Source organism: Caenorhabditis briggsae (assembly GCF_000004555.2).
Source record: "Caenorhabditis briggsae complete genome, chrI, whole genome shotgun sequence".
Taxonomy (NCBI): Eukaryota; Metazoa; Nematoda; class Chromadorea; order Rhabditida; family Rhabditidae; genus Caenorhabditis; species Caenorhabditis briggsae.
The window spans coordinates 4,261,471-4,286,631 of NC_013489.2; the positions used below are offsets into that span (position 1 = coordinate 4,261,471).

Below are 25,161 nucleotides of genomic sequence, written 5' to 3' on the forward strand. Positions count from 1 at the left end.
ACTACAGTAGTTTATCAATACCTCATTTTAAAAGTACTTTTGCCGTTTCAAAAGTATCACAATAGTTCCAAATAGGCCCATTTACTTCCTGAAGTCATATGCCATAATGAACTTGTCTAGTTTATTCGTTAGCTGCCAATTTCTTGTGACTGTCGTCCATCGAAATAGTTAGTTTTTCATCCATCATCCCACCCGTCAGACGGTTTTCCCCCATATTCTCCATCTTCGAATACGAATATAATTGCATTGCGGTTATTAATAGGGTTGGCGTGTTGCCAATGCGATCAGCATCGACAATGAGATCATCGGCGAACCGGACATCGAATGTCTCGAAGACGAAATTCGGATTTGGGTAAAAACTAGAAAAATTTTTGCGGGTGAGACAAAAGCTTGAAATGTGTGAATGAATGAATAACTGTTCAGGAAGAATATATGCAAAAGGAAGAGCTGAATTGGAGGATTGTTATAAAGATGATTTTGCGAATCAGAAAACCAGGAAACCTCATTTCGATCTGCAATTCGGAGCATGTGGTATGAAAAGTTTGAGATCTGTGAGTTATCAAAAACATAATATCTTGAAACTACAGACTTCTTATCTCAGATTGATCCGCGGGGTATGTACTACGGTATCACTGTCGTCGTCTCATTCCATCCATTGTTTATTACAAAAGTAGATCAAGCCTACCATGTGAAATGTTTCTTCGAAGAGGCAAACAAAGGATTAACAGCCGAATTGGGAGTTAGTATGATACCGACGACAGAGTTAGAAGCAAGACATGGAATACCTGGGTGCTCTTATTCTATTCATTCATCCACAATTGATGAATTAGATGCTGGAAGACCAGCAGGACAACCAATTCAGTTTGCGAGAGTTGGAGATCGAGTACTTCACCAATGGCACTGCAATGATCGTTTGTGTTTTCTTTTCTAATCATTTCAAAATGTTAGAAAGATTTCTAGAAATGTACGGAGTGCTGATAAACAATTGCTATGTGACTGACGGATTCGGGAAGAAATCAGATGTAATCGACGACAAAGGATGTCCGATTGATCCGATTCTCATTACTGGAATTCGTTATTCATCAGATTTACAACGTGCCTATGCCGAGTCTTCTGTATTTAAATTTGCTGACAAACCAGGCGTTTGGTTCTTCTGCCAGGTTCAAATGTGTATGAAAAAACATGGAATGTGTGATGGGATTACGGTAGGTATTGTTTTTTATTGATTAACAGATTAGTAAAATATAAAAATTTAACTATTCAGCCACCATCATGTGGTTCAATGTCGCGACTGATATCAGCTCCTGGCGGAGATGATAACGGATTTGAAGAAGAAAAACCACAGAGGCAGACAAAGAAACCACCTGTTCAAGATTATGATTATGAAAATGAGAAACCAGTAAAAACAACAAGAGCTCTTCCAAGAAAAACAACTCCTTCCAATGATTATGATTATGACAATGAGTCGCCGAAATTGCACAGGTTAATTGACTTTGAAATGCTTTCTCCAAACCAAATATAATCTTCCTGAAACTTTAAAAGCTCCATTTTTCCAGTCCAAATTCTCATTCGTATAACAGTGTGACACCTCCATTGGACTATGAAACCGTAACTTTGACTGCATTTTCTCCACCAATCAATCCGGCTACCGTAGGAACTGTATGTTGGATTTCCTCTTTTTCGCCGTATTTTTAATGTTTAGTCTACACAGGAGAGCGTTTCGAAGACCTTCGAAACAGAAGACGACTTGGCATCTTCGGTGACGTCAGAACCGAAAAGCAAAAAAATTGGAAAAAGTGAGTCATAAGCGAGATACCTGGGGGTGAGGGACATCAAGCCGACCGGCTAATTGGCCATCCCCCAAAACTAGTCATCGAGACAAATTGACGCTTGCTTCGGTTATTTTATGTAGGTCAAACATAGCAAATTGGCTTACACTTCTTGAGAAACATAAATCCAGAAGCCTTGTAAAAACATTCAAGTACCATTGTTTTGTTGCAGGCGATTATAATGATTATGATGAAGTAACAATTCCACCGAATCTTACGGATTTGCTCGCCAATCTTCCAGATGACATTAGCAGTGACAGTATTCAGAAGATGTTGAGGTAACAAAAAAGAAAGTGGGATGGAAGACTTCAAAAGGATAGAGAAGACTAGTTCGGGAATATTGGAGACTATATTTAACTCTCATCGAAAAAAAAATTGGTACAAAAACAGAAGAGGATTTTGAAAGGATCATATTTTGAGATTTTTCAGTTCTTTATTAATCACGACCATTTCTAAAAGTACCCTTCAAACCCCGTTTTTCGACTAAAAACCTACAGTAACGCTTATTACCGTAAATACTCTAATAGAGTGCTACCCAAACCATCAATTTTAACCTATATGTCTCATTCCCTGTAAAAGATATCAGAAAGTTGTCAACGGACAAAGTGTTTATCATAATATCAAACATATTTTGTCAGTTGAGCACTTTTTGATATCTTTTATAAGAAACTAGATATGTGGGCTCAAAGCTAAAAGTTTGGATTGCACTCCAGTATAGTTTTTACGCTAATTTCTCATAGAACTTTTTTTTTTGAAAATAGCCAACTTTGAAAGTCTAGAAAATATAGCAGATTCTGTCAAATAAGTCTGAAAAATTTTTAGGCCTAATTAGGCATTAATAAACAAAAATAGATCTCCAATTTGTAGTTGAAAACTGTTTTGTACAGATTCATCCAAAAGAGAAATACTTCTTGAAACCATCAAAGTTCTACAACAAATGTATAACAAAAAACTCACAAAATGCTAGTATGAAAGAGAGAAAATGATGGGATTTATAATTATAGAAAGTCATCTGAAAATTGAAATTATGAAAAAGATTTATAGAGATGAATAGAAGACATTGAAATTTTTAGGGTTACAAAAATGAAAAACCCTTTATATTAGGTTGGCGGGAAAGTCTTTGTCACTTTTTCAATAGTTTATTTCTCAAAGAAAAAATAACCGAATAATTAATTATATTGTCCATCATTATCAACAACATGTCTCCAACGTTCCCTCAATTTATGGATTCCATTGCGGTAGAATCCAGCCGGGCGTGAGGCAAAGTATTGTTTGAGTGCCGCTTCGACCGCTCCACGGGAATTGAAGCTTCTTCCTTCGAAGGCACGTGTCATATCGCCAAATAACCAATAGTCGGAAGGAGCAAGATCAGGAGAATACGGGGGGTGAGGGAGAACATTCCATCCATATCCCATCAGCTCCTGCTTCACTTGTTTCGAAACATGTGGGCGAGCGTTATCATGTTGATAGTACACTTTCTTGTCTTTCAGGGCCGAACGGTCGACTGCTTTCTTGAGGTTTCGTAGTTGAGTAGTGTAGAGGTCTCCAGTTATTGTTTTGCCCTCGGGCAGAAGTTCCCAGTAGATGGGGCCGTCCACTCCCCACCACACAGAGAGCATAACTTTTTTCGGATGAAGGTCGGGTTTGGGGACATCCTGTGGGCTCTCTCCTTCTCCAACCCACTGGGATTTCCTGTGGTGATTATCGTAGAAGACCCACTTCTCATCTCCGGTTATTAGCCGGTCCAGCCATCGATCGCCCGCGTGGAGAGTGAGAAGAGTAATCGAATCGTCGACTCGGCGGTCAAGGTTGGCTTGAGTCAGGTGATGAGGTATGAATCGACCAAAAAGTTTTCTCATTCCAAGAGACTTCAAACCTTCAAGGACTGTGCTATGGTGAACTCCGAATGTGACAGCTAGTTCACGGCTAGATTGAAATGGATCCGATTGCAATGCGTGCTTCAGCTTGTCCAAATCCAACTCACGGGGTCTCCGAGAGCGATCCTTTTCATCGAGCGAGAAGTCATCTTTTTCGAAACGATGGAACCAATTGCGAATAGTATTGTAGTGAGGGGCATGTGTGTTGTACACATTCTTCAAGAAAGTTTCCGAATCCTTCATCGTGGTGTGAGATAGGAAGAGGTAAATCAAAACATGTCTGATGTGAATAGCAGTGGGAACAAACATAACGTTTCAATTACAGATGAGGAGCAGGGAAGGAGATGGGGACTTGTTTATATGGAAGGTTCTTATCACCTTGTTATTCACTAGAGTCGATATCATACACAGCCTCCATATACGAGAACAGTGATTAAACAAACAGAGTGACAAAGACTTTCCCGCCAACCTAATAAAAACTATTTTTCAGAGATTCTGTGGACAATCCGAAAGCTCTTCTCGCCGAATTCGGTAAACTGATGAAGAGTAAGAAAATGAAATCAGATTCGAAGAAATATCGATCCCGAAATTTACGAGAACTGAAGCCTGGAGACTTGAGATCTGGAGAGAAAATAGATCAAATCGAGGTGGATTGGACATCGACTCGTCGTCGTGACGTTCCATCGATTCCGGAATTCGATGGAAACACAAAATATGATAAACCAATGTTAGCTGGACAGCTGCTGATATTTGATTTGGATGAAGAACCACCAAGCGATGTTGGAATGCAAAAAGGTGATAAAGGGTGTCTTGTATGAGGGTGAAATGATAAATTTCAGCTTCAAAGAGCGCTGCATCCGCATGTTCAATTTCAAAGGATGGTTTGTTGGCAGTGTTCGCTGGGTTCGGAGCTCTTTTGGCTGCTCTCATTGCAATTATCGCATTTCTATCGCTTCGTCTCCGAAGTCAATGTGAGTGAATTCTATAGAGTACCTGTAATTGAAGAGCCCCCACACTGTCAAATTTGAGCTAGTTTTTCTTGACTTCGATGCAAGGATATCCATAATGTTTGAACTGATAAAATATTTGTGAAGTTATGATAAACAATCTATCAGTTGACAACTTTTTGTATCTTTGACAGAAACCGAATTGGTTCAAAGTTAATAGTTAAGGGCCCTTCTATCAATGGAAGCCCACCCGCACCGTCAACCTTGAGCTCAATTATCTCGATTTCTGTGGAAGATATACAAAATCTGTCAACTGGTAAAACATTCATCAAGATATCATCAATATTTCATCAGTTGAAAATTTTTTGATATCTTTCACAAGAACCGAGATAGTAGAGCTCAAAGTTGACGGTTTAGCTGATCTTCTATAAAACAACTGGTTTTTTTTAATTTACTTAAATTTGAAACTATTTTTTTCCCCTTAACACTTCATTAATTCATGATTGTCAGTGTCTCCAATCGGTCAAACGACTCCAATCTTCAAGCAGTTTCAGTGTGCTCAAAAACGTTTCTTTGAATCTTCCTAATCCGTTTTCCCGTCCAAATACGTCGACATTCTTGTGCAATTCCTATCCCCCATCGCTAACTTTATTGTTCCAGGGTACCATAACATCTCATTTTCTGTTGTTCCGCCTATTTATAACTTATTTTGACACATTATTGTAGTGATTTCTTCTGACGAAACTATTTTATTCACGCATAAAGTTTTCGAATTTAGGAAAGAGTTTTAAAAAATGTACATAAAAAGGGCTGAAAGGCGCAATCCAGTTGCCACGTTAGAAAAAAAAGAATAAGATGAAAAATGCAATTACAATTGGAGTGAGAGGGCTAGACATATCAACTTTAGACATCATAATACAGAGCAGAAACATTATTTACATCTCCTTTCACTTATCCTTGGAACCATCATAGATAGAAAGGGAGGAAAGGAATCCATTCTCCATGACTTCGACAATGATTTGCTTTGTTCCATAGCAGAATGATGAGCCGAAAGGTTGTTGCTCGTGACGAGAGAGAACGACTGGACGAGGAGAGCTCGAGTCTCCCATGAATTCGTGCGAGAACTCGTCAAACTGAAAAAAGTATCGTGATTTATTCACTCGAGTGTATTGTGTTTGATGATTTTTTTTAGAGTGTTTTGAGATTTTTAAATCTCTTGTTAGACTATTATAGAAAAACTTTTTTTTCACGAGACAACTACAGTAATCTGAATTGAATACTCACCTTGGAGTCGGTACAAATCTCATATTGGTTGTCCTTCAACAAGATTGAGAAGTTGCATCGAGAGTATCTGCAAATCAAAATTATCATTAATCATCGTAATGTCGATCAGTTGTCTTTGCTTTCCGACAATCTTCCGGCATGCCTTCTTCTTCCCTATAATCCAATTGTTCTACTGATTTCTCACGCGATTTTTGATTGAATATTTCTGAGAAAAAGAAGCAAATCGCATCAGGAAAGAAAAGAAAAAGAAACAAGCGTAAACGAAACATGTCGACCCAAAGACTCACATTCCGAAGTCACAATGTCCAGGCGCATTGGTGTGAAGCACAAATTTGATAACACGTTTCGAAACGAAGTCGAAGAGGACGTCCTGAAATTCAAAACTCAATGTCAGGTTCCCAGATTTAAAACTGACGACTAGACTTATATGGGTATCCTATTTCTGAATTCCGTTCCCCCGTTCACAAAGCATGCGTCGCAATTCATTGTGCACTCAAACGCTCAAGAAATTGAAACTGAAGATGTCATTTCCTGCCATCGAGCCGACTCACTGGGAGGTCCCCCCTCTTCTTCTATTTTCATCTCACTGATTCATATACCTCCAACACAGCTCTGCATCGTCCGAAACTCAAAAGCAGCGCCGACCATGTTAATTAAGAGAGACAAGGCAAACATCGGCCTTTCAGGCACCAGAATGGGTGGCTTTCGCCAGATTAGCCATGCCATGATAGGCTTGTAAGCGCCTCTTCAACAACACGAACAGGTGCAATCGTATCTATGTCGTCTCCTCGATCCGCAGGCTCTCTCGGCTCATTTACGGTAATCGTACTGAATGTCAAGTACGTGTTGACATATGTCATTTTTAGCAAACACATCAGATGACCATATCATATATCACCCAACATTGAAACCGTTTGACATGTAACAATTTCATACTTGAAATAGTAGACCGATTAACGATGAAGTGGTGATGCCACCAAAAGTGTCTCTCTTTTCAGCAAACGTTCATTATTCTAAGAAGACTTCGTTTAGGAATGTCTGTGCTGCCAATCAAATTTTCAAGTCTTCTTCTTCTTTCTCCAGTTCTTCTTCTTCTGGTCACTTCTTTTTCAGAGGTCTTTGTTCTCAACCACAAAACAATCGGGAGAGGAAGAAGAAAGCGGTAAACGAGGCATGTATCCCATCTTCAAAACTAGCGGATTGGGATGAGAAGAGAAAGAAGCAAGTATGTTTTGGGCCGAAATTGAATAAATGTATTCCGAGAGTCTTCCCTTTCTTTTACAACAAAATCATTGCTACGGGTCCTTGTCTCTTCTCCTCCTCCCGTAATAAAGGACTCATTGAAAAGTACACATACACACAGGAAAGGAATAAAATACAAAGTGAAACTTCAGATGGGTCCTGCTCCTCAATCTCTTCTCCTTTTTTCCTATTTCAAGATTTAGCCGCTTAAGGATAAACGACAAAGTGGAATACAAACAAAATTTGACCAAATCGAGGTCAGTCGAAGACGATGGCTACTTTGCAGTCATATCACATTCTCAGCTACACAAACAAAGTTCGAATGTCATCATGGGGGAATTTGGATTTAAAGTTTGAATTCGTAAATAGAGTTCGGAATTGAACTCGCAGGGAAAATACAGAGAAGATTCAGTTTCAAGGGAACACACTACAGATGTATCAGAATTTCTCTAGAGCGGCTTAATATTCTCTCAAGAAAGTGTTATTTTCAGATATTAAACAAAGCACAAAGCAACTTCTGCAAACTGACCCCTCTAATCCATTCAAGTCCTTTTTGTCAACCATTTCCCTATTCGCAATTTCATAATCTCTCGGGTGGCGGTGGTTTTGAAACGAAATGTGTCAAGTTGAATAGCACCAATCGCCTGTCAAATTGCTTACTAACCCATCCAACCAGACAGATAGTCCGAATTCAGCATTGTGTTGAGGGATATGCAGTTCAATTTAATTTCGTCGCTCTCCTTCACCTGGATGTCGCAAGCAGACTAAATGTACGGTTAATAATAGGTATTGACCTGACCAGTCCACTCTCATTATTTCGACAAATGGCCAGATGACTTGTAGTACGAGAAAGCGCGGCTTCGTCTTCAATAAAGACTCTTCATCGTGTTGATCATCGTCATCAACATAGAAGGCACCGATACGAATGATTAATTGCCTAAAGCTTTTCACATCTCGAGGTCCCTCCGGAAGAAGTTGCCCTCCTCCCAGTTTGTTCATCATGTCAATTCGATAATCTCACACATTTCCCCGCTTTCAACTCACCGCCCTATTCTTTTAATAGAGGAGCAAAGTCAAATGGGGTTAAGATGATCCAGACGGGATTACTCTCATCCCACCTGTCTCTCCTCTAATTGATCAATTTATCTTTCTTTTATATAATACCACACCGTATATATATGTGTTTTCCCCGCGGGAGTCCCAACACGCTCGTAAAATATTTCGGTCGGTGGCCATCAAACTCTCAGTTGGAGAACTTGTCGAACTTGTCGAAAACGCTTGTGTGCCGTCACCAGTTCTAAACGTCCTCCAGAGAGTTCGTGCATACAAAATGATACATCGAAATTCGGAGGGCATCAATATACAAAGCGCATCTTATTTCTTGGTGAGGGCAGGAACAAACATTCTAAAGGTGTGATAAATTGAGAAATATGTGTCGATCGGTTGAGAGCCAGCTTGACATGTCAATCGGTGTGGATAAATTACCCCCGCCAACGAACACACTTCCGATATTGACAGCCGTCCGTCTAAACTCATCACAACACATCTCATAGAAAAGAAAGAGAAACAATAGGCGCGAACGTGTTGGGATTCACACAATCTTAATTGGTCCCAAAAGTCCATACGTTCGTCGGCAATAGGGTGAGAAAAGAGTCCAAACAGTGGTGGAATTGGGTTAAAGTTAGCCGACGTCGTCGACAGATTCAATCTCAAATGGAAATTGAACACCCTGATTAATGAGTTTATAAGAGAAATGAGGAGAAACAATTTGACACATTTATTCAGAAAGAGAAGAGAAGAAATTTAAGATTCCGGAACCAAGATATCGAACCCAAATTATCCGGAAATGAAAATACGCGCTAAAATCTTCCTAGCATGAGACATAAGGTTCAACAGGGTTACTGTAGTTGCTCACACGCTATTCATCACCCATGTGCTGCTTTCGGTTGACTGATTCAAAAACAGCTCGGGGACCAGTTGTTTGTCCACAATCCTTTCATTTTCAAGTGTACTCGATATGACGGATGAATTACCGAACCGTGCAGCATCGAACACACAACGTGGGACCATATGTCGTCGACAATTCCGATGGTTCTTCATGACCAGTTGTCTTCTTGCATGCTCAATTATCTTCGCACCACGTTCGAAGAAAGCAACCATCTAGTGCCACCACCTTTTATTACTACACCAACCAATAAAACAATGGTCGTAAACGAAAAGCTGCTGCTGACATTTGGAAGGCCATTCTTCCCCATTTGGCAGATTTACCCACTACAGGAAGACATTTTTTCGAATCTCTAAGTTCATGACACCTCTATAATTAGGTCTCCAATCAAAAGAGAACTGGAGAGTTGAATAGAAGAAATCCAGAAAAGAGCCATTGAGAAGAAGAGAGCATACGTAGAACAGGGAGACGATTCAACAGAACCTCATAAATATATAATATCGTCTTTTCAATCGTCTCCAAATCATTTAACCCCATTTTTGACTTTGAATGGCTGACACATTTCCCTCATAAAAAAGAGGCATGCTGATTTTGAGGATGTTAGATCTAAGCTTAGACCATGGTGTTGCCACCCTCTGGTACATGAAACAACATTAGGTGCTGTCACAACACACTCTGTCCGGTCATCCTTCTTCTTTTCATGGGTGGTGTTGACCCTCTTCTCCTCCTCCGCTCTAGGAAGGAAGCTCCGCCCTCTTATCCGCCCTGCGAAGCCAAGCCTTCTTCGCCTTCTCATGGTGTTTTGGCCACGTTTGCTGTTGTCCGTCTGAAGAAGAAGAAGAAGTCGACAATCATCATCTTCTTTGTTCCACATGTTTTGTTACGTGTTTTTTCTGTGGTCCTTTTTTGTGACTTCATCGTTTGCTCTACCATCGTGTCCATCTCTTTGTGAATGCGATAAAAAAGATTCATCTTGGAATGTCTACTGTCGCAAGGCAGTTATAAATGACACCGTTTATGCAGAGGTTCTAAACCAACTTCCACTAACTCTTCGTTCTCTTCATATCCAGGTTAGTTACTTATTCCCGATTTTTTCGAGTCTATTCGGAGATGCAATCTATTGTGAAACAATGTCAATGCATCAAAAACTAATCCCCTATTTTGCATAAAACTCATTTCTTTAGCCTCCAACAAACCGTGGCGGCTCTAACAAACTTCGATGGAATGACAACATAAACCGATTTGCTCAGCTACGCGTACTTCGTCTCATCAATTGTCAAATTCCTGCAATGTCTCGTTCTATTCGACTTCCATCTTTGGAAGTTTTGGATCTTCGTTCGAACAACATTGAGCATGCCACAATGAGCAACTTCGGGGGAATGCCAAAGCTAAGAGTTCTGGATTTATCCTCTAACCATTTGAACATTCTTCCAACTGGAGTCTTCACCTATCTTCGCCAATTGAGATCTTTATCTCTGTCTAACAACACGATTTCGGATCTTTCGACCAACTTACTTCGTGGTCTGAACTCGCTACGAGTATTGCGACTCGACCGGAATCCAATCCCAATTGAACAAATCAACGATTTGTTTACAGATATCTCTCAGTTAGACGAGCTATACTTAAACCACTGCAACCTCTCCTCAATTTCACTTCTGGCACTGGACCGTATCCCACAACTTCGTCAGCTTGGAATAGGAGGAAATGATCTTAAACATGTTCCATCGAAAGAGATGAGATCTCTATCCCAGCTTTCTGTTCTTGACTTATCGTACAACTCGATTCAAGAAATCCCTGCTTGTGCTCTGTGCAACACCAACGTTTCCAAACTTGATCTTTCAAACAATCTCCTTGGAATTGCAAAAGGTTCCCAGTTCAACGAAGACGCTTTTCGGAACATTCCACTGCGCCATTTAGATCTTTCGTTTAATCATTTAGACGAATTTGATTCCAAATGGCTCGGATGGGCTCAAGAAGAGCTTACTTCCATTGCATTGTCTGGGAATCTAATGAAACGTGAGTAAAAAGTACACATTCAGAAAGTGCATCAAAATTTTCAGATTTCGACGAAGTCTGGACACATTCTTTGAAGTCGTTGGTTCATCTTGAAATGGCATACAATCATATAAAATACATTCCTGTCCAGCTCCCTACTCGTTACTACCACTTGACATCATTCAACATATCTGGTAACGAACTCTCCTATCTGCCGGACAATATTAATAATTTGCTTCCAAATGTGAAAGTGAGTTTTTCTTCTTCTTGATTTTCTATGTTTCGCATTTCTTTACGAAATTCGACTCGTAGATAGTGCGGTCACTGCTAAGAGCGCACCACACACGATGTCATTTGAGAACCATCTGAAGACAACACATGGATTTCTTTAGGCTCTCGACATTTCTACAAATCGTTTCCACACCTTCTCTCACACTGACTTGGCATTCCTCAACAATTTGGATCAAGTCTATGTTGACGGAAATCCATGGGATTGTTCATGTGCTATTCAGGGACTACAGGTGAGTTTTTTTTGAGGTTGTTGGGCTAATGATCCGGACTTTTCTCCAGGTACATATGAGAGATCGTTATGCGATGCGACACATCCTCAACTACGAAAACGTCCGATGCGCGACACCATCGCTCGTGGAAGGTCATTCAGTTTTGGCTATTACCGATGTAAGACTCTTTTTAAATCTCCAGACCTAATTGGAATTCATAGAAGCGACAGTGAGGCTCCAATGCGAGAAAATTTAGTTATTGAGCACCAGCCTTACACATTTTTGATACCTCTTACAAGTACCGAATGTTGTCAAAGTTGGGGTTAGGGGCTGTTGTATTAAAGGTTTTATGGCATATTGAAATCTTTTCCGTTCATGTAAACGACTGTGCTGTTCTGTTCGGTGCCCGTTATGGACTAACTCAAACAAGTGAGATGCTCATCCTTCTCGCAGGTGTTCTTCTATTCGCCGCCTTCCTTCTTATGATTCTTGGATGCATATACTTGCTGCGGGAACGTCAATATAAAGGATCCTACGTCACACGGGAGCACTCCCGAACTCCGTTGACCATGGCGAACACCCACAGTTGCTCTTCCAGCACAAATGATACGCATGGTCCGTTGTCCCCTCCATTTGACCCATTTCTAGTTAGTACTGAAACTTTTAAAGCCACTCCACCACTTATCCCACCGATTTCTCCTAAGCCTGGATCATCTTATTTTGGTATTTGATTTCAATATTTTCAACTGTTTTTTTTCCCAAAATTACTCTCCTTGATCCGTGTGATTTTTCAGAACATCTAGTCGTTTGATCTCTTCAACCATTTCCCATGTACTATTGCCCCTTTTATAATACGGTGTTTATTGTACCATTTTCTTTTCCCCTGTTCCTGTTGCATTACTAATTAGTTTCTGTAAATGAATCTACTTTTTTCATTGAAGTGAATCGAACATCCGACTCCTCGAAAAAAGGGAAATCACTCTTTCCGTTGTAAACCTTTCAGTAAAAGTAATAAATCGGTGTTTGGCTGTCTTTGCGCCGAGAAAAAGTGTCCATTGAATCTCTTCTTCGTTGGGGTCAACTCATTTGTCAAATGGCACACAAAACAAATGCATAATTGAGCAAGCGAGAGTGGGGACGGGTCTATGAAACCTGAGACGTCAAGAAAAAACTCCAAAACATGATTTGAGGGTTATGAATTTCTTAAAAGATTTGGCGAATCACAGAGCTGACAGGATTCATTAATTTATGAGTTTCGAAGCCGTTCGAATAATAAATTGATGTGCGAGTGCGCGAATTCGGGGATGTATATTGCACAATCTGTTATGACACGTCGTCCCATTCGTCAAATTCCCCAGTGACATCCAAAACAATTGAGGAAATGAGCCATCTACCAACATCAATTAAGTCATTGGGGGGAAAGAGCACAAAGACAACTGCAAAACTATGAAAATGACGAGCAATTTTCTACATTGACTGGATTTTTCGTTGGAAAGCAGGATGACGGATCGGTGCAAGATCGGGAATAGGTGTAAACATGAATATCCGACCGCAACGACTACATATGTATAATTACTTCAATTCAATGAACGACTGATTCGATGAAACTCAGACACAGACGTACACGATTGATGACAGATTTTTGCTCGAAAACCTTCAACAAAGTAATCCATCTTTCAGAATCAGATCATGTCTACAAAACAGCGCTCCAATTTTCAGATGGATACCACAAAAACATTGAAGAATTGAATACAAAAACACAAGGCCTTCCACTGCAAATAAGCTAGATCGTCTCTTTTTTCAAAAGTATCGTCGTCGTTTTCTTTTATTCCCGCATGGCGTGATGAGGTGAACTGAGGTCGTTGGATTCTGATTCAGTCGTCTTGTTTAATGTAGCAGAAAAGAAGAAAGATGTCGAAAATTCGTACAAGTGTCACAAGAATACAAAACACGGCTCATCCTTCCTCTGAAGTCGTAAATCTTTCCGGACACCATGGGCGAGGAGGAAGAAGGGGAACCACAACCATTACCCAGATTATTATCATATGCGGAGACACAAAGAATTGCGTGTCCATTATCTATCTGTCACACCAGCACACAAATAGCTCTATCCACTAAGAATCCTCGAATTCTCCGATATTTGGGACGAGAGAAAGAGATCATGCTACGAACTTACCAGTCCCATCACGAAGTAGTTGAAGAAGAAGTTTGGTGGGCCGTAAAGAGTTTCCTTGTGAAGACCGCGATGAATTCTGGAGAGCTTAAATTATAGGGGTTCTATATATTGAATTCTTACTTCATCTTATCATCCGACTTGTAAAAAACTTTAGTAGGAGCTCCAAGAACAGATTGAACGTCAGCTACCGAATCTCCGAAGTAGATGTGCCTCTTGTAAGTGGATACATCATACTCGCCGTCCACGATTCTTCCATCTGAAGTAAAGCGTTTTTTAAAAAGAAATTAGATGATTAAGAAATTAGATGAGCAATGTAATCAAATGAAGTGATCTTTTCTTTCTTTGAACAAAGTTTCGTTGAAATAAAAATTAAATATTCCTATTAGGGAATTTCCTAAACACCCAACCCGATTTGATAGTTCTCATGCAATACGATCAAGGTTGTGAATCAGTGAGAACATAATCGAATATTGCTTTTCAAGTACTTGGATGGGAATAAATCCTAGCAATTATGCCTTTCTTCCATTTCATCTTCACTTACTTTGAGTATCGAATTCGATATCAATTCCTACAATGCTTCCGTTTTCCCAGATTGCTTCGATCTTGCGTGTTCTATTCTGACCACAATAGCAGGAGAATGGAGTATCGACTTGTCTGAAAAATTAGGAATTGTATCAAATAGCATATAGTACCACAAACTCTGGCTCAGAAGGATTCTGTCCTCGGTAAATCGACATTTTTGTCAGTTTTGGTTGAGCATTCGCATCATATTTCAGCGAGCGAAGGTTTCCACCGAATCCGGGCTGAAATTAAGAATCAGAATTTTGAAAAAGATATATATTTTGGCTCTTACTCTGACTTCCAAATTGGAGTTATCTCCAGCTGCTGTTGGGAAACAGAAGGATAGTCCTGGCCAACTCTGTACATAGATGTTGTGTTTGTCGTCGTATGATCCTGGATGCGTGGATCCGAAGAATTCATTGACTCTGTCCAACGTAGCCATGTTTGTCGGATCCGAGAAAATTGTGTCACTGAAAAGGAAAAGAATCATTCGTAATCGTGAGAATTTATTCTCACTTGTAGGTGAGACTGATGTTCGACAGATTATCAACTTCGATCAACTTGATAAGTTGCGAGTGTCCATCGAAGTACAGTTTGATGCCAGTGGATCCAATATAGATAATGATATCACGATAGCATGGATCCTAAAATATGTATCGTTGAAAAAAACTCGGAGCTTGATATAAAATTACCTTTTTACTGTATTTCAATTCGACATGAGTCAAGGTTCTAGGATGTTGCTGCATCATCGAAATGCATTGATTGATTGGCATCCCGAGGACAAACTCTAATTGGGAGTTTTTGAGACCAACATCAGGAACCACCTTAAACCTCTTCAAAAGATATTAGATACGGTTGTACGATGAAAAACGCACCGTGAAGCTGAGATCGTTTTCTGTTGACGGATTCTTAGTGACTTGCTGTTTCCCATTCATATTCAAATTTCTGGTTGTTGTTCTAAAAACATATTTTTGAACGACGATGACAGGAAGAAAAAAAATGACAGGAAAAAAAAAGAAAAGAGGAAGAAAATTGAAGTGAAAATTATTGTATGTCGAAATACATCAAACATACAATCTAAATATCGAGAGTGCGATTCTAATTATCAATTTAAATATGACTAAATTTTTTATACAGTTTACAATAACAATTGAGACACTTTTCCGATTCCTAGGAATGATTGGTCTCGGAAAAGAAAAAGGCAGAGCTTGTCATTTTGGAAAAAAACATGCATCGGCTTGATAAATCTAAACCACCGTTCTTCCTTTTTCGGAAACGGTCCCGAACAATCCTCTAAAAAATAGACAAAAAAACTTATTCTGCAATTTTGCGTAGCAGTACTGTTAACTGTCACCTGCGTGTTTGCGGACTCAGTGCGAGCCACCGTGTTCCGAAGAGTTGTATTCACCGTCTTATGCTGCGCACGCTCTCCCACAGAACAATTCCGAACTGCAAATTAATTTTTGATCTACAGAAAAAAAGTTTGGCGCGATCACAATTGCAGGTCTAAACCCATAATTTCAGAATTTTTTATCTGATTTTGTGGAGTTCCAAGATGATTCAAATGATTCTTAAAAAATTAATTAGTGGTTATAGATTGATGTATGGTCGTTTTCCGGAAGAAAAAAATGTCAAAAATGGTCGTTTTGAAAGTTTTTTACAGAAAAAATCTATCTCCTCTTTCAGTTTTTGACATTTCTAGGAGTTCTTTAGCTCAAAAAAACCGCAATTATTTTCTCTACATTTTCTATGGATGAATTTTTAATTTGTCTGATAAAACTTTTTTTATAATTCAAAAACCTCATGAAATTGCACAAAATATCATTTAACCACTAATTAATCACCACTAATTAATATAACCACTAATTAATTTTTTTAAAGGGGGACTCCGGTCAATTTTTTTATTGCATTAAAATGTGTTAAAATTTATCTATTTTCAGAATATTATTGCGAAAAAATTCGAAAAAAATCCGAAATCCCCAAAAAACGCCGTTGAAAAGGAAAAAAATTCAAAAAAAGGTGCCGCCGAGGGACGAGGATTTTCAGTGAGACCCCTAGGCCACGCGAGCGGCGCGACTTTCTTACCGTACAAATTTTCCGGATTTTTCTTGCTTTTATCTCCGACAGGTAAAAAACATTAAAAAACACTGTCGGCCACTTGAAAATAATGCTGTCAGGCGCCGTGGCCTAGGTTTCTCACTGCGCGGGAATTCAAATCCTCGTCCCCCGGCGGCACCTTTTTTGAATTTTTTTCATTTTCAACGGCGTTTTTCGGGGATTTCGGATTTCTTTTGAATTTTTTCGCAATAATATTAGGAAAATAGATAAATTTTAACACGTTTTAATGCAATAAAAATTTTTGGTCGGAGTCCCCCTTTAAAAATCATTTGAATCATCTTGGAACTCCACAAAATCAGATAAAAAATTCTGAAATTATGGTTTTAGACCTGCAATTGTGATCGCGCCAAACTTTTTTCTGTAGATCAAAAATTAATTTGCAGTTCGGAATTGTTCTGTGGGAGAGCGTGCCGCGTTCAAAGTTGATTTCCAAGAGTAATTTCCTGGAAAAACGCTGTCCAAAGCTGCGATTGTTTTCCAGATTTACAGCAACAGTAAACTACTGTATCACTCGTTTTGACTGTGTTCTTCTTGTTGATTCATGTCGATTTACGGCGGGTCTCGAAGCGGAGGCCTCTGGAAAACAATGGCAGCTTTGGACAGCGTTTTTCCAGGAAATTACTCCTGGAAATCAACTTTGAACGCGCCATTATGGAACAATTTTAATGATGACAAAGGCTTATTGGGTTATTCATGAACTCTCGAAACACTTTAGAGATTTTTTGCTCTTTAAAAATTCTATTCGGAACGGAACGTCGAAATTCTAAACATAAAACTGAACTCGTTGGACTCTGTCGACTACAACGCTTGACGGTTCAGTCCCAAGTTTTGAATTGAAAGAAACAAAATGAAATTTATGGTTCAAATAAATCAATACTAGGTTCTAAACTTCTCATTTAAGTGTTATTCGCAACAGTAATTATTAACAATAAGATTCTTACTTAAAATGATAAGTTTAATGAAAGGACTGATGTCTGATACGACATTTTTCGATGGCAAAAAATAACACATGATCGTGCATGATACAAAATCGACATCGGCAGAAAGTGCGATAGAGCGCGCTTCTCGCTGCCTGCCCCTGTCTGCCCGCGTGACGAGAATGGAAACTCAATAACCTTTACACTGAAGCGACAGACTTCATTCTTGGCTTTGTCCTGGTATAATGTTCTCCTTTCAGAGTATAGGTTAAACAGTGAGAAAAGTTTTGGACAATAATGGAGAACCAGAAGGAGAAATATAGCAAACCAATAGTGTCGGAATTTTCGGAAAAAGAGAAACAAGGGATTTTAAAGAAGGGATGAGAAAAATGGGTGACGATCCAAATCGTCTGACAATAAAAGGGAAATCAAAACAAAGAAATTGGGCATGATGGTGCTAAAAAGGAAAAGTGCTTAAAGGCCATAATTGTTGAATTGTCCCGCTGGTTGGCCAGTAGGAGCAGCATTACTCTGAGCATTACTGGATGCATTTACCGTTGAACTGTTTCCATCTTGCCCACCGTAAGCAACTGGGTGAATTTTGAAACCGTAGAGTCTGGAAAAATGGTTTTAACAGATGTAATCGTATGCAAACCCACTTTGGAACGAATTGAGTTACTGGTCGGCGAGGACGAAGATCTGGGTGCACGAAGAACAACATATGTGGAAAGCCGGTGCCGAAATAGCTTCCATCTGTGTGCTGATGACGCGAAGAACGTGGAACGAAGACGTCGTTGCAGCGAGGGCAATACAACTTCACCATGGCCTCCCCAGGAACATCAGATAATCCTAAAATCGAATGTATACATATAATGAAGAAAACGCTAAAATTATACAAGGGATGTTCAAAAAATTTCACCGTTGATTTTTTTTTATCACAGAATAACCTATAAATGCTCTAATAGATTATATACTGGCACTTCGAGTTCGATAATATCAATTTCTGTAATCTACATCCAAAAGTGCGAACTAGGAAAGTGTTGATGATACTATGATACAACTTTTATCAGTTGACAGATTTTTGATATCTATTACAGTAACCGAGATAGCTCTGCCCAAAGTGAAAAAGCAGTGTGGCGTTCTATTGGAGCATTTACGGTATTTCTTCCTAGAAGTTTGCTGACTAGAATTCGTTGGAAATCTTACCGATTGGAAGCATTGGCTGGTTCTCACAGTAGACTCGGGGGCACACTCCGAAATCATTATCACGCCACTTTTCGACCATCTGTGAAATTCCGCGATTCGTGAGGATGTATCTCGCATGAATCAATCCATATAACATTTCAGCAGCTTGCTCAACTAGATCAGTGTTTGTGGCGTTATCCTCTATGTCATCTTCTAGAAAAGGTTACATTGCAGATAGGAGCATTCTTACGTTATCACCTGGTTCAAGATCTAGAATCATGTCGAGAGCTTGACGATACTTTGGGACTTGCTCATTGAGCCCGGTCAAATTGAACCGATCCTGAATATACTCCTCGTCGACCTCACAAAAGAATTCATTCCCCCGAAGCCCGCAGAACCAAGTGATCCATGAAACCTAAATTACAGTAATTTTTCCTAAATTCTATAAGACATTTGTTAGGTGAAACTAAACTCACTTCTTCTGAGCTACTCATGACGTTTGATCCCGACAAGCTTGCGCTTTGACCTGACTGCGAACCAGACTCTTCCTGAAAACTCTATTCGTTGGACATTTTTCTGAAAACTTAAACCGATAAACATACCGAAGTGGAATCAAGTTGGCGCCAGCGAGCAGAAGCCGTGGCGTTCACTTCGATGACTGGCTGAGTTGCGCGCAAAGCACACAACTGCCTGAATTAGGAAAATTGAGTGTTAGTTGAAGGAAACAGAAAGCAAAGATTACATGACGAGAAGAGAGACATAGGGAAAAAGTGAAAAATCGATTGTGGTCGGTGATTAAAATTTGCGCATGCAACTCAACCTTGTAAATGTGAGTCTCACAGCTGAAAAAGCGAGTTGCTGCGAGAGTTGACGAAAGAGAACCGGGCCCAAGATTTTTGAATGCATAGGGGCGCGATTGCATTGCACACAGGTCACACCGGCCAACAATCGATTTGACTAGAGTGCAAAGTGAAAGTAATAGCGCAAAAAGTAGGTAGACTCGATTTTACGAGTTGGAAACAAAAATATGAAAGAAATTTATCCTATATTTTTTACACACTCGCTAGAAGAAACAGAATACGTGAGAAACAAATTGTAAAAAAAATATAGGAGATCAAAATCGGAAAATTAGATTACGATAAGAAAAACTGATTGAAATAGATTTTCAAGTACAACCAATTCCTTTTGCCACCGAATCCGCAAGCTTCAGAAGGACCATTTTCTTGAGAGTTTTCACCTGGAACACATATAATTTTGTTTACATTGAATACTGAACGTTATCATACCTTTCTCATGTAGCTATCGTTCAATGTTCTGCTCTTATCGAGTGTGAATGTGGAGAGAAATGTCGAAAGTTCATAGAGGATTTCTTTAGAGAATGGGATCCCAGTCCGTCCGTCTTCTTTGATAATGGTGATCAAATAGCCGAAAAGATCGTAGTAGTACTGAGTTGGCACATCAGGCATCATAATAAGTGGAATTAGATTTTGAACACAATCCAGAACATCTCCACTATGCATCATTTTGACAAATCTTTGGTACGAATAGAGGAAGGTCAATGATGGGAGAGACAGAACCGAGTTATTGGTTATTGATGACAACACTCGAAGAGCGGCCAATTCGTCTTTCGAACTTGAACTGACTATACGTGATACAGTCCAGTCGATTGTTTTTTTGGAACCGGTTTTGAGAGCCCATGAAAGTGCAGCACTCCATTCATTCTGCTTCAAATAACGAATCGTCATCGTATTGGTTACGCAGCTTTTTGAATCTTCTAAACGATTCGATTCGCAAATTTCAAGAAGTTGTTCAGCCATTTCGTCGTCTTCAATATGCATCCCTTCGATATGAGACTCCAAACGAAGAAGTCCCTCTGTCCCACAGGCGATAAGATATCCGAATCCGATTTCCCATAGTCTCAAAATCAAGAATTGCAAAATGTGTCATACAATAAAAACTTACGGTGAATGTGAAATCAACACACTTGCGTAGTCGAGCATTTGCATTCTTCTCATAACCTCAAACTCAGGATCAAGAGTTGACTTTTGAATAAGATCCACGAGATGGACTGCCAACCATGGATTCGAAGAGATTAGCTGCAAATTCGAATATATTTCTGAAATTTCTACAAACGAACCTGTAGGAAATTGTTGTCGTCTTTAGCTATAAGACACCAGAAAACATCCTTTTCTCTAGCATTTTCCTCCTCTTCTCCAACGAACCACGACCGACACTCAATAGCCAAATCCATGAGCTCGGCATGTCCAGCAAACGGATTCTTTACGAGTACAAAGAACGGTAGAAAATGCCACCAGTGTTGAAGAACTCGAGGCGCTACCGATTGCAAATAACGATCATCCCCGAGAAGCAGTTTTGTGAGATATTTGAGATTCTCGTTGTTTCCGTATTTTCCGCTGGCTAAGTTTTCCCTCATTAGATCTTTCCACTCGTTTACGGTATCTGACTGAAAATTTAAAATGAACAAGATTCAAATGAGCTCTAACTTACTAGAGCCTCGTCTGATAAATTTTCCGGATTGAAAAAAGAGAGTACATCAATAAAAGCCTCCAACTCTGGATTTTTTCCAAGAAGAACTAAAAGCTCTATGCAGTCATTGAAATTGCTGCTTAGAAGTGTGATAGCGACACCTCTCCAGAATTCTTCTGAAGGAGCTTTTCCTGGTGTTAGATCATCAGCAGCTGTATCCATAGCTTCTTTAGAGAACGTGAAAGTTTCGTTGGCCCAAGAAACCATATCAGCACATATTGAACTGTCACCTCTTCCAAACCAAAGTTTTTCATACAGTGACCAGAGTGCGAAATCTGTCATGAAATCTGTACCGGAATGTGCAATCGCTGCATTGTAGAGAACAGATCTATATGCTCGAGAAAATGTACAAGAAGTCGCCGTATCAAGACATCTGTCGGGTGATGAACCTTTCTGGCATTTGTCGAAAACGGAATACATCTCGATGACCAGCCTTCTGATGTTCGGTGTGGCCAAAATTTGTCTTTTCTGTGATACATTCTCTACCAGGACGATATTCATATCACCTAAATTTATACATTGAAACAGAATTATGAAAATGGACAAACCTTTTTTCTTGGCATCTTTTTTATCGGTTAAATAAGCAAAAACTGTTGAAGAGTCGCTGATAGCCACACCGTATCTGCGACCAACATCGGTCATCTGTAAGATACTCACATTGAACATAGAAAAAGTGCAGAATTGTCTGCAAAATAGAAGACGATAAGAGAAAATAAGAATTCCTAAATATCATCTTCGAAACTTTTCAATTCAAATTTAACTGTGCAAGTTGGCGTAAGTGTGTCTGATGTGCATTGCGTACGGGGCATTTTAACTAACGACAATAACCGCTTCTGCAGCCATGGCTTTACTTTTGCAACTTCCGGTACTTTTCCCATCACGGACTATAGTTTTTTGTCCTTTTTCAATTTTTTGGCTACTCACCCAAAAAGAATGCATCTCCTTTTTAATGTCAAAGTTTTGTAAAACTATTTCTAACAGTAAGCTGTTTGACTGTTTATAGATCAAAGATTCTTGATTTTGACCTACCTCGCTTACCGCGAATGATTAGATATATCTTTTTCCTACTTGCAAATTTTCGGGCCGGCCTGCTGTTTGTACAGAAACTGATTTTTAAAAAAATTTTTTCACTGAGAAAGGGCGGGCCGGGCCGGGAAAATTGCCGCTTTGGCCCATCCCGGCCCGTTGCAAGTATGATCTTTTTCTCTAACGCTTTGTCTATCGCCATTACTAATCATTCTCGTTTCCAGTGCAGTCTTCACCGTTCGCCGTATAGCAAGAGCGCGTAATCTTATAAGATATCTTATAGCACGCGGATTTATCCCAGCTTGTCCTTAATAGGCGCACGTCTCTTATTTTTGTTCAGCAATCGTCCGATGATGTCAAATCAGCATACACCATCATTTTCGGCATTATTAAGTACCATTCTTGTATTATTTATCAACATGCTTCGAATCACGCATTTTTCTTCATGAATAACCCTTTTTGGCGATCAAGATATTTATTCAAATTCATGCGGCTGGCGGAAATTCTCCGTTAAAGGAGGCCAGACACGAAAGTCTACGGGGTTTTCTCGGGGCGAGATCATGTATTCTGACGAAAAATCGCGCGATTGCGACCCAATGCGCCCTACTTGACAAGCATTTTTTTTAGTATACACTAAATTTCTTCAATGTTAGGCAACTATTCCCGACTTTTTTTTTAGTTATTCGGTCATTCCAAGATGTCGCCGCATGAAAACAGAAAAAAAAACGAAAACGGACATCTGGAAGTGGAACCCGCGATGCACGACTGATAGACAAGCGCGCTCACCTCTACACCACACGGGGCTTGTCGGCTTCTGACGCTAAAACGATTATGAAACGAGGAGTGGGTGCCGCTTGGAAGAACGGTCGCGTTTTCGCTTGTACAATAACAGGGAGTTATGGTTTGGTGTCCCTTGTTATTTTCTGACTGTACGGTGTCATATATCAAAAAACTAGACTTTTGAAAGTTTTCATGTCTGGCCTCCTTTAAGGACACAACAGCAAGTATCATCTTGTCGGGTGGGGACAATCTTTCTGTTTCATCTAATTTATTCTGTATTGTTTTCTCTCATGTTCTCTTTATCATCCTCATCTTCCTCCCGTTCTTCTATTCTCTCTAATTCCAATTGTTCATTTTAAGAATGATCGGCGATGCTCAGACAATCACTGGGTACTTCGAAAGAGCACAAGTTGCTAAAACAATGGTCGACGACGGTCGATGGAGTGAAGCCGGAGACTTGCTTCGACAGCTTCTGACAGATGTTAGAAGCTACAAAATATCGACGAGTAACAGAGAAGACGTCGAATCGAAAAATGTAAGCAAGTTGTTTTTCCTTCATTATATGAGTTTTTTGCAGGCCTTCTTGAAAGCGCTAGAAGCCAGTATGAAATTGGTACTTCAAAACGCCCGGGACGAAGATGAGCTTCACGACGCCATGACAAGACAAAGTGGCAGTCCAGAACCTCCGGCGGATCCAGATGTGTGGTCAAAACCATCTCCTCCACTTCCAACATCTAGCAAGTACAATGCAAAGAAAGGCGGAACTGTGCCTAAAACCCAACCATCAAAATCTGCCTCATCAGCGGCTAGTTATGCTCCAAGTGCAGCTGACACAAAACCGGCAAATCCTTCGCAAGGAATCCTCCCACCAAACAGCGCTGGAGAATCATTTGATGCTTCATCGTATGATTCGGTAAGAAAAACGGCTAGGTAGTTATCAATGAATATTTAAATTTCTTTTTCAGTACATTGTTCAAGCAGTCCGAGGAACGATGGCGACACAGACAGAAAACACGATGTCATTGGATGATATTATTGGGATGCACGATGTCAAACAAGTTCTTCATGAAGCCGTCACACTTCCTCTGCTAGTTCCCGAATTCTTCCGAGGGCTTCGATCGCCGTGGAAAGCCATGGTTCTCGCTGGACCTCCCGGAACAGGAAAAACGCTCATTGCACGTGCCATCGCCTCCGAATCGAGCTCGACGTTCTTCACTGTATCATCAACCGACTTATCGAGTAAATGGCGAGGCGACTCCGAGAAGATTGTTCGCTTATTGTTCGAACTTGCTCGTTTTTATGCTCCTTCAATCATTTTCATTGATGAGATCGACACTCTTGGAGGACAAAGAGGAAATTCTGGAGAACATGAGGCTAGTAGACGTGTGAAGTCTGAATTCTTAGTTCAAATGGACGGCGCACAGCATAAGTTCGATGAACGCCGTGTCTTTGTTCTTGCGGCCACCAACATTCCATGGGAGCTGGACGAAGCACTCCGACGACGATTCGAAAAGAGAATTTTCATTCCACTCCCAGATCTCGATGCACGAAAGAAGCTCATTGAAACATCGATGATGGGGACACCACAATCGAATGAAATCAATTATGACGAATTAGCGGCGAAAACTGAAGGATTCTCAGGAGCTGACGTCGTTTCGTTGTGCAGAACAGCAGCTATCAATGTTCTTCGAAGGTAAATTTGCTCTGTTTTCATTTCTTTTCTAACTCCTACAGATTTTACAGATATGATACGAAATCCCTGAGAGGCGGAGAACTCACAGCAGCGATGGAATCGCTTAAAACGGAGCCAGTCCGGAATTGTGACTTCGAAGCAGCTCTACAAGCAGTCTCCTCTAGTGTCGATCCCGATACAATGCTCAAGTGCAAAGAATGGTGTGACTCATTTGGTGCTATGTAAATTGCTCGTGCTATCCACCTTCTAAGTGTTCAAAACATGTCAATGATCTCGACAACTCTTTCATTCTTGTAAATAGGAATATTTTGTGTCTGTTCAATTATAATTCTCATCACCCCCAAAGTGCCATAATGTTTATGAAATTGAAGACATTTTCAACATGAATCTTATTTTATTATTGTGGAAAAAGACATTGAGTACAAGGAAAGTAATATGTATTCGAGAATTCCCTTATAAAGGGAATTGGTAATCGGCTAATAATTTGTTAGGGGGAGTTGAGAAAGTCTGTAACGGGTAAGAGGTTTTGTGTTTAAAGG

The 25,161-nt window shown here is 39.9% G+C and overlaps 7 protein-coding genes across 7 annotated transcripts; 3 read left to right on the forward strand and 4 right to left on the reverse strand.

The window, feature by feature from the left end:
* Positions 1-533: 533 nt before the first annotated feature.
* CBG04095 lies at positions 534-5,240 on the forward strand (the record flags this gene model as incomplete). Its single annotated transcript, XM_002639448.2, has 10 exons — positions 534-551; positions 602-911; positions 961-1,205; positions 1,265-1,482; positions 1,557-1,659; positions 1,712-1,796; positions 2,002-2,107; positions 4,197-4,501; positions 4,546-4,677; positions 5,164-5,240. 10 exons carry the CDS (start codon positions 534-536, stop codon positions 5,238-5,240), a joined length of 1,599 nt encoding a protein of 532 aa, XP_002639494.2.
* Positions 5,241-5,600: 360 nt separating this feature from the next.
* CBG04092 lies at positions 5,601-9,339 on the reverse strand (the record flags this gene model as incomplete). Its single annotated transcript, XM_045243812.1, has 5 exons — positions 5,601-5,786; positions 5,938-6,004; positions 6,225-6,307; positions 7,234-7,246; positions 9,302-9,339. The coding sequence occupies 5 exons, from the start codon at positions 9,337-9,339 to the stop codon at positions 5,601-5,603; spliced, it is 387 nt and encodes a 128-aa protein (XP_045092584.1).
* Positions 9,340-9,996: 657 nt separating this feature from the next.
* Cbr-dma-1 lies at positions 9,997-12,350 on the forward strand (the record flags this gene model as incomplete). The annotated part of the gene is made up of 6 exons (XM_045243819.1): positions 9,997-10,194; positions 10,309-11,140; positions 11,185-11,369; positions 11,512-11,640; positions 11,690-11,797; positions 12,054-12,350. 6 exons carry the CDS (start codon positions 9,997-9,999, stop codon positions 12,348-12,350), a joined length of 1,749 nt encoding a protein of 582 aa, XP_045092583.1.
* Positions 12,351-13,063: 713 nt separating this feature from the next.
* Positions 13,064-15,291, reverse strand: CBG04089 (the record flags this gene model as incomplete). The annotated part of the gene is made up of 9 exons (XM_045243827.1): positions 13,064-13,177; positions 13,796-13,871; positions 13,916-14,051; positions 14,337-14,449; positions 14,495-14,598; positions 14,649-14,826; positions 14,873-15,000; positions 15,049-15,180; positions 15,232-15,291. The coding sequence occupies 9 exons, from the start codon at positions 15,289-15,291 to the stop codon at positions 13,064-13,066; spliced, it is 1,041 nt and encodes a 346-aa protein (XP_045092582.1).
* Positions 15,292-17,865: 2,574 nt separating this feature from the next.
* Positions 17,866-19,482, reverse strand: Cbr-kin-10 (the record flags this gene model as incomplete). Its single annotated transcript, XM_002639443.2, has 7 exons — positions 17,866-18,007; positions 18,051-18,240; positions 18,598-18,789; positions 18,835-18,991; positions 19,053-19,124; positions 19,179-19,266; positions 19,397-19,482. The coding sequence occupies 7 exons, from the start codon at positions 19,480-19,482 to the stop codon at positions 17,866-17,868; spliced, it is 927 nt and encodes a 308-aa protein (XP_002639489.2).
* A 259-nt stretch (positions 19,483-19,741) lies between these two features.
* Cbr-npp-2 lies at positions 19,742-21,765 on the reverse strand (the record flags this gene model as incomplete). The annotated part of the gene is made up of 5 exons (XM_045243839.1): positions 19,742-19,813; positions 19,863-20,493; positions 20,539-20,672; positions 20,714-21,040; positions 21,085-21,765. The coding sequence occupies 5 exons, from the start codon at positions 21,763-21,765 to the stop codon at positions 19,742-19,744; spliced, it is 1,845 nt and encodes a 614-aa protein (XP_045092581.1).
* A 1,525-nt stretch (positions 21,766-23,290) lies between these two features.
* Cbr-mei-1 lies at positions 23,291-24,847 on the forward strand (the record flags this gene model as incomplete). The annotated part of the gene is made up of 3 exons (XM_045243844.1): positions 23,291-23,842; positions 23,895-24,622; positions 24,673-24,847. 3 exons carry the CDS (start codon positions 23,291-23,293, stop codon positions 24,845-24,847), a joined length of 1,455 nt encoding a protein of 484 aa, XP_045092580.1.
* Between the last annotated feature and the right edge of the window lie 314 nt (positions 24,848-25,161).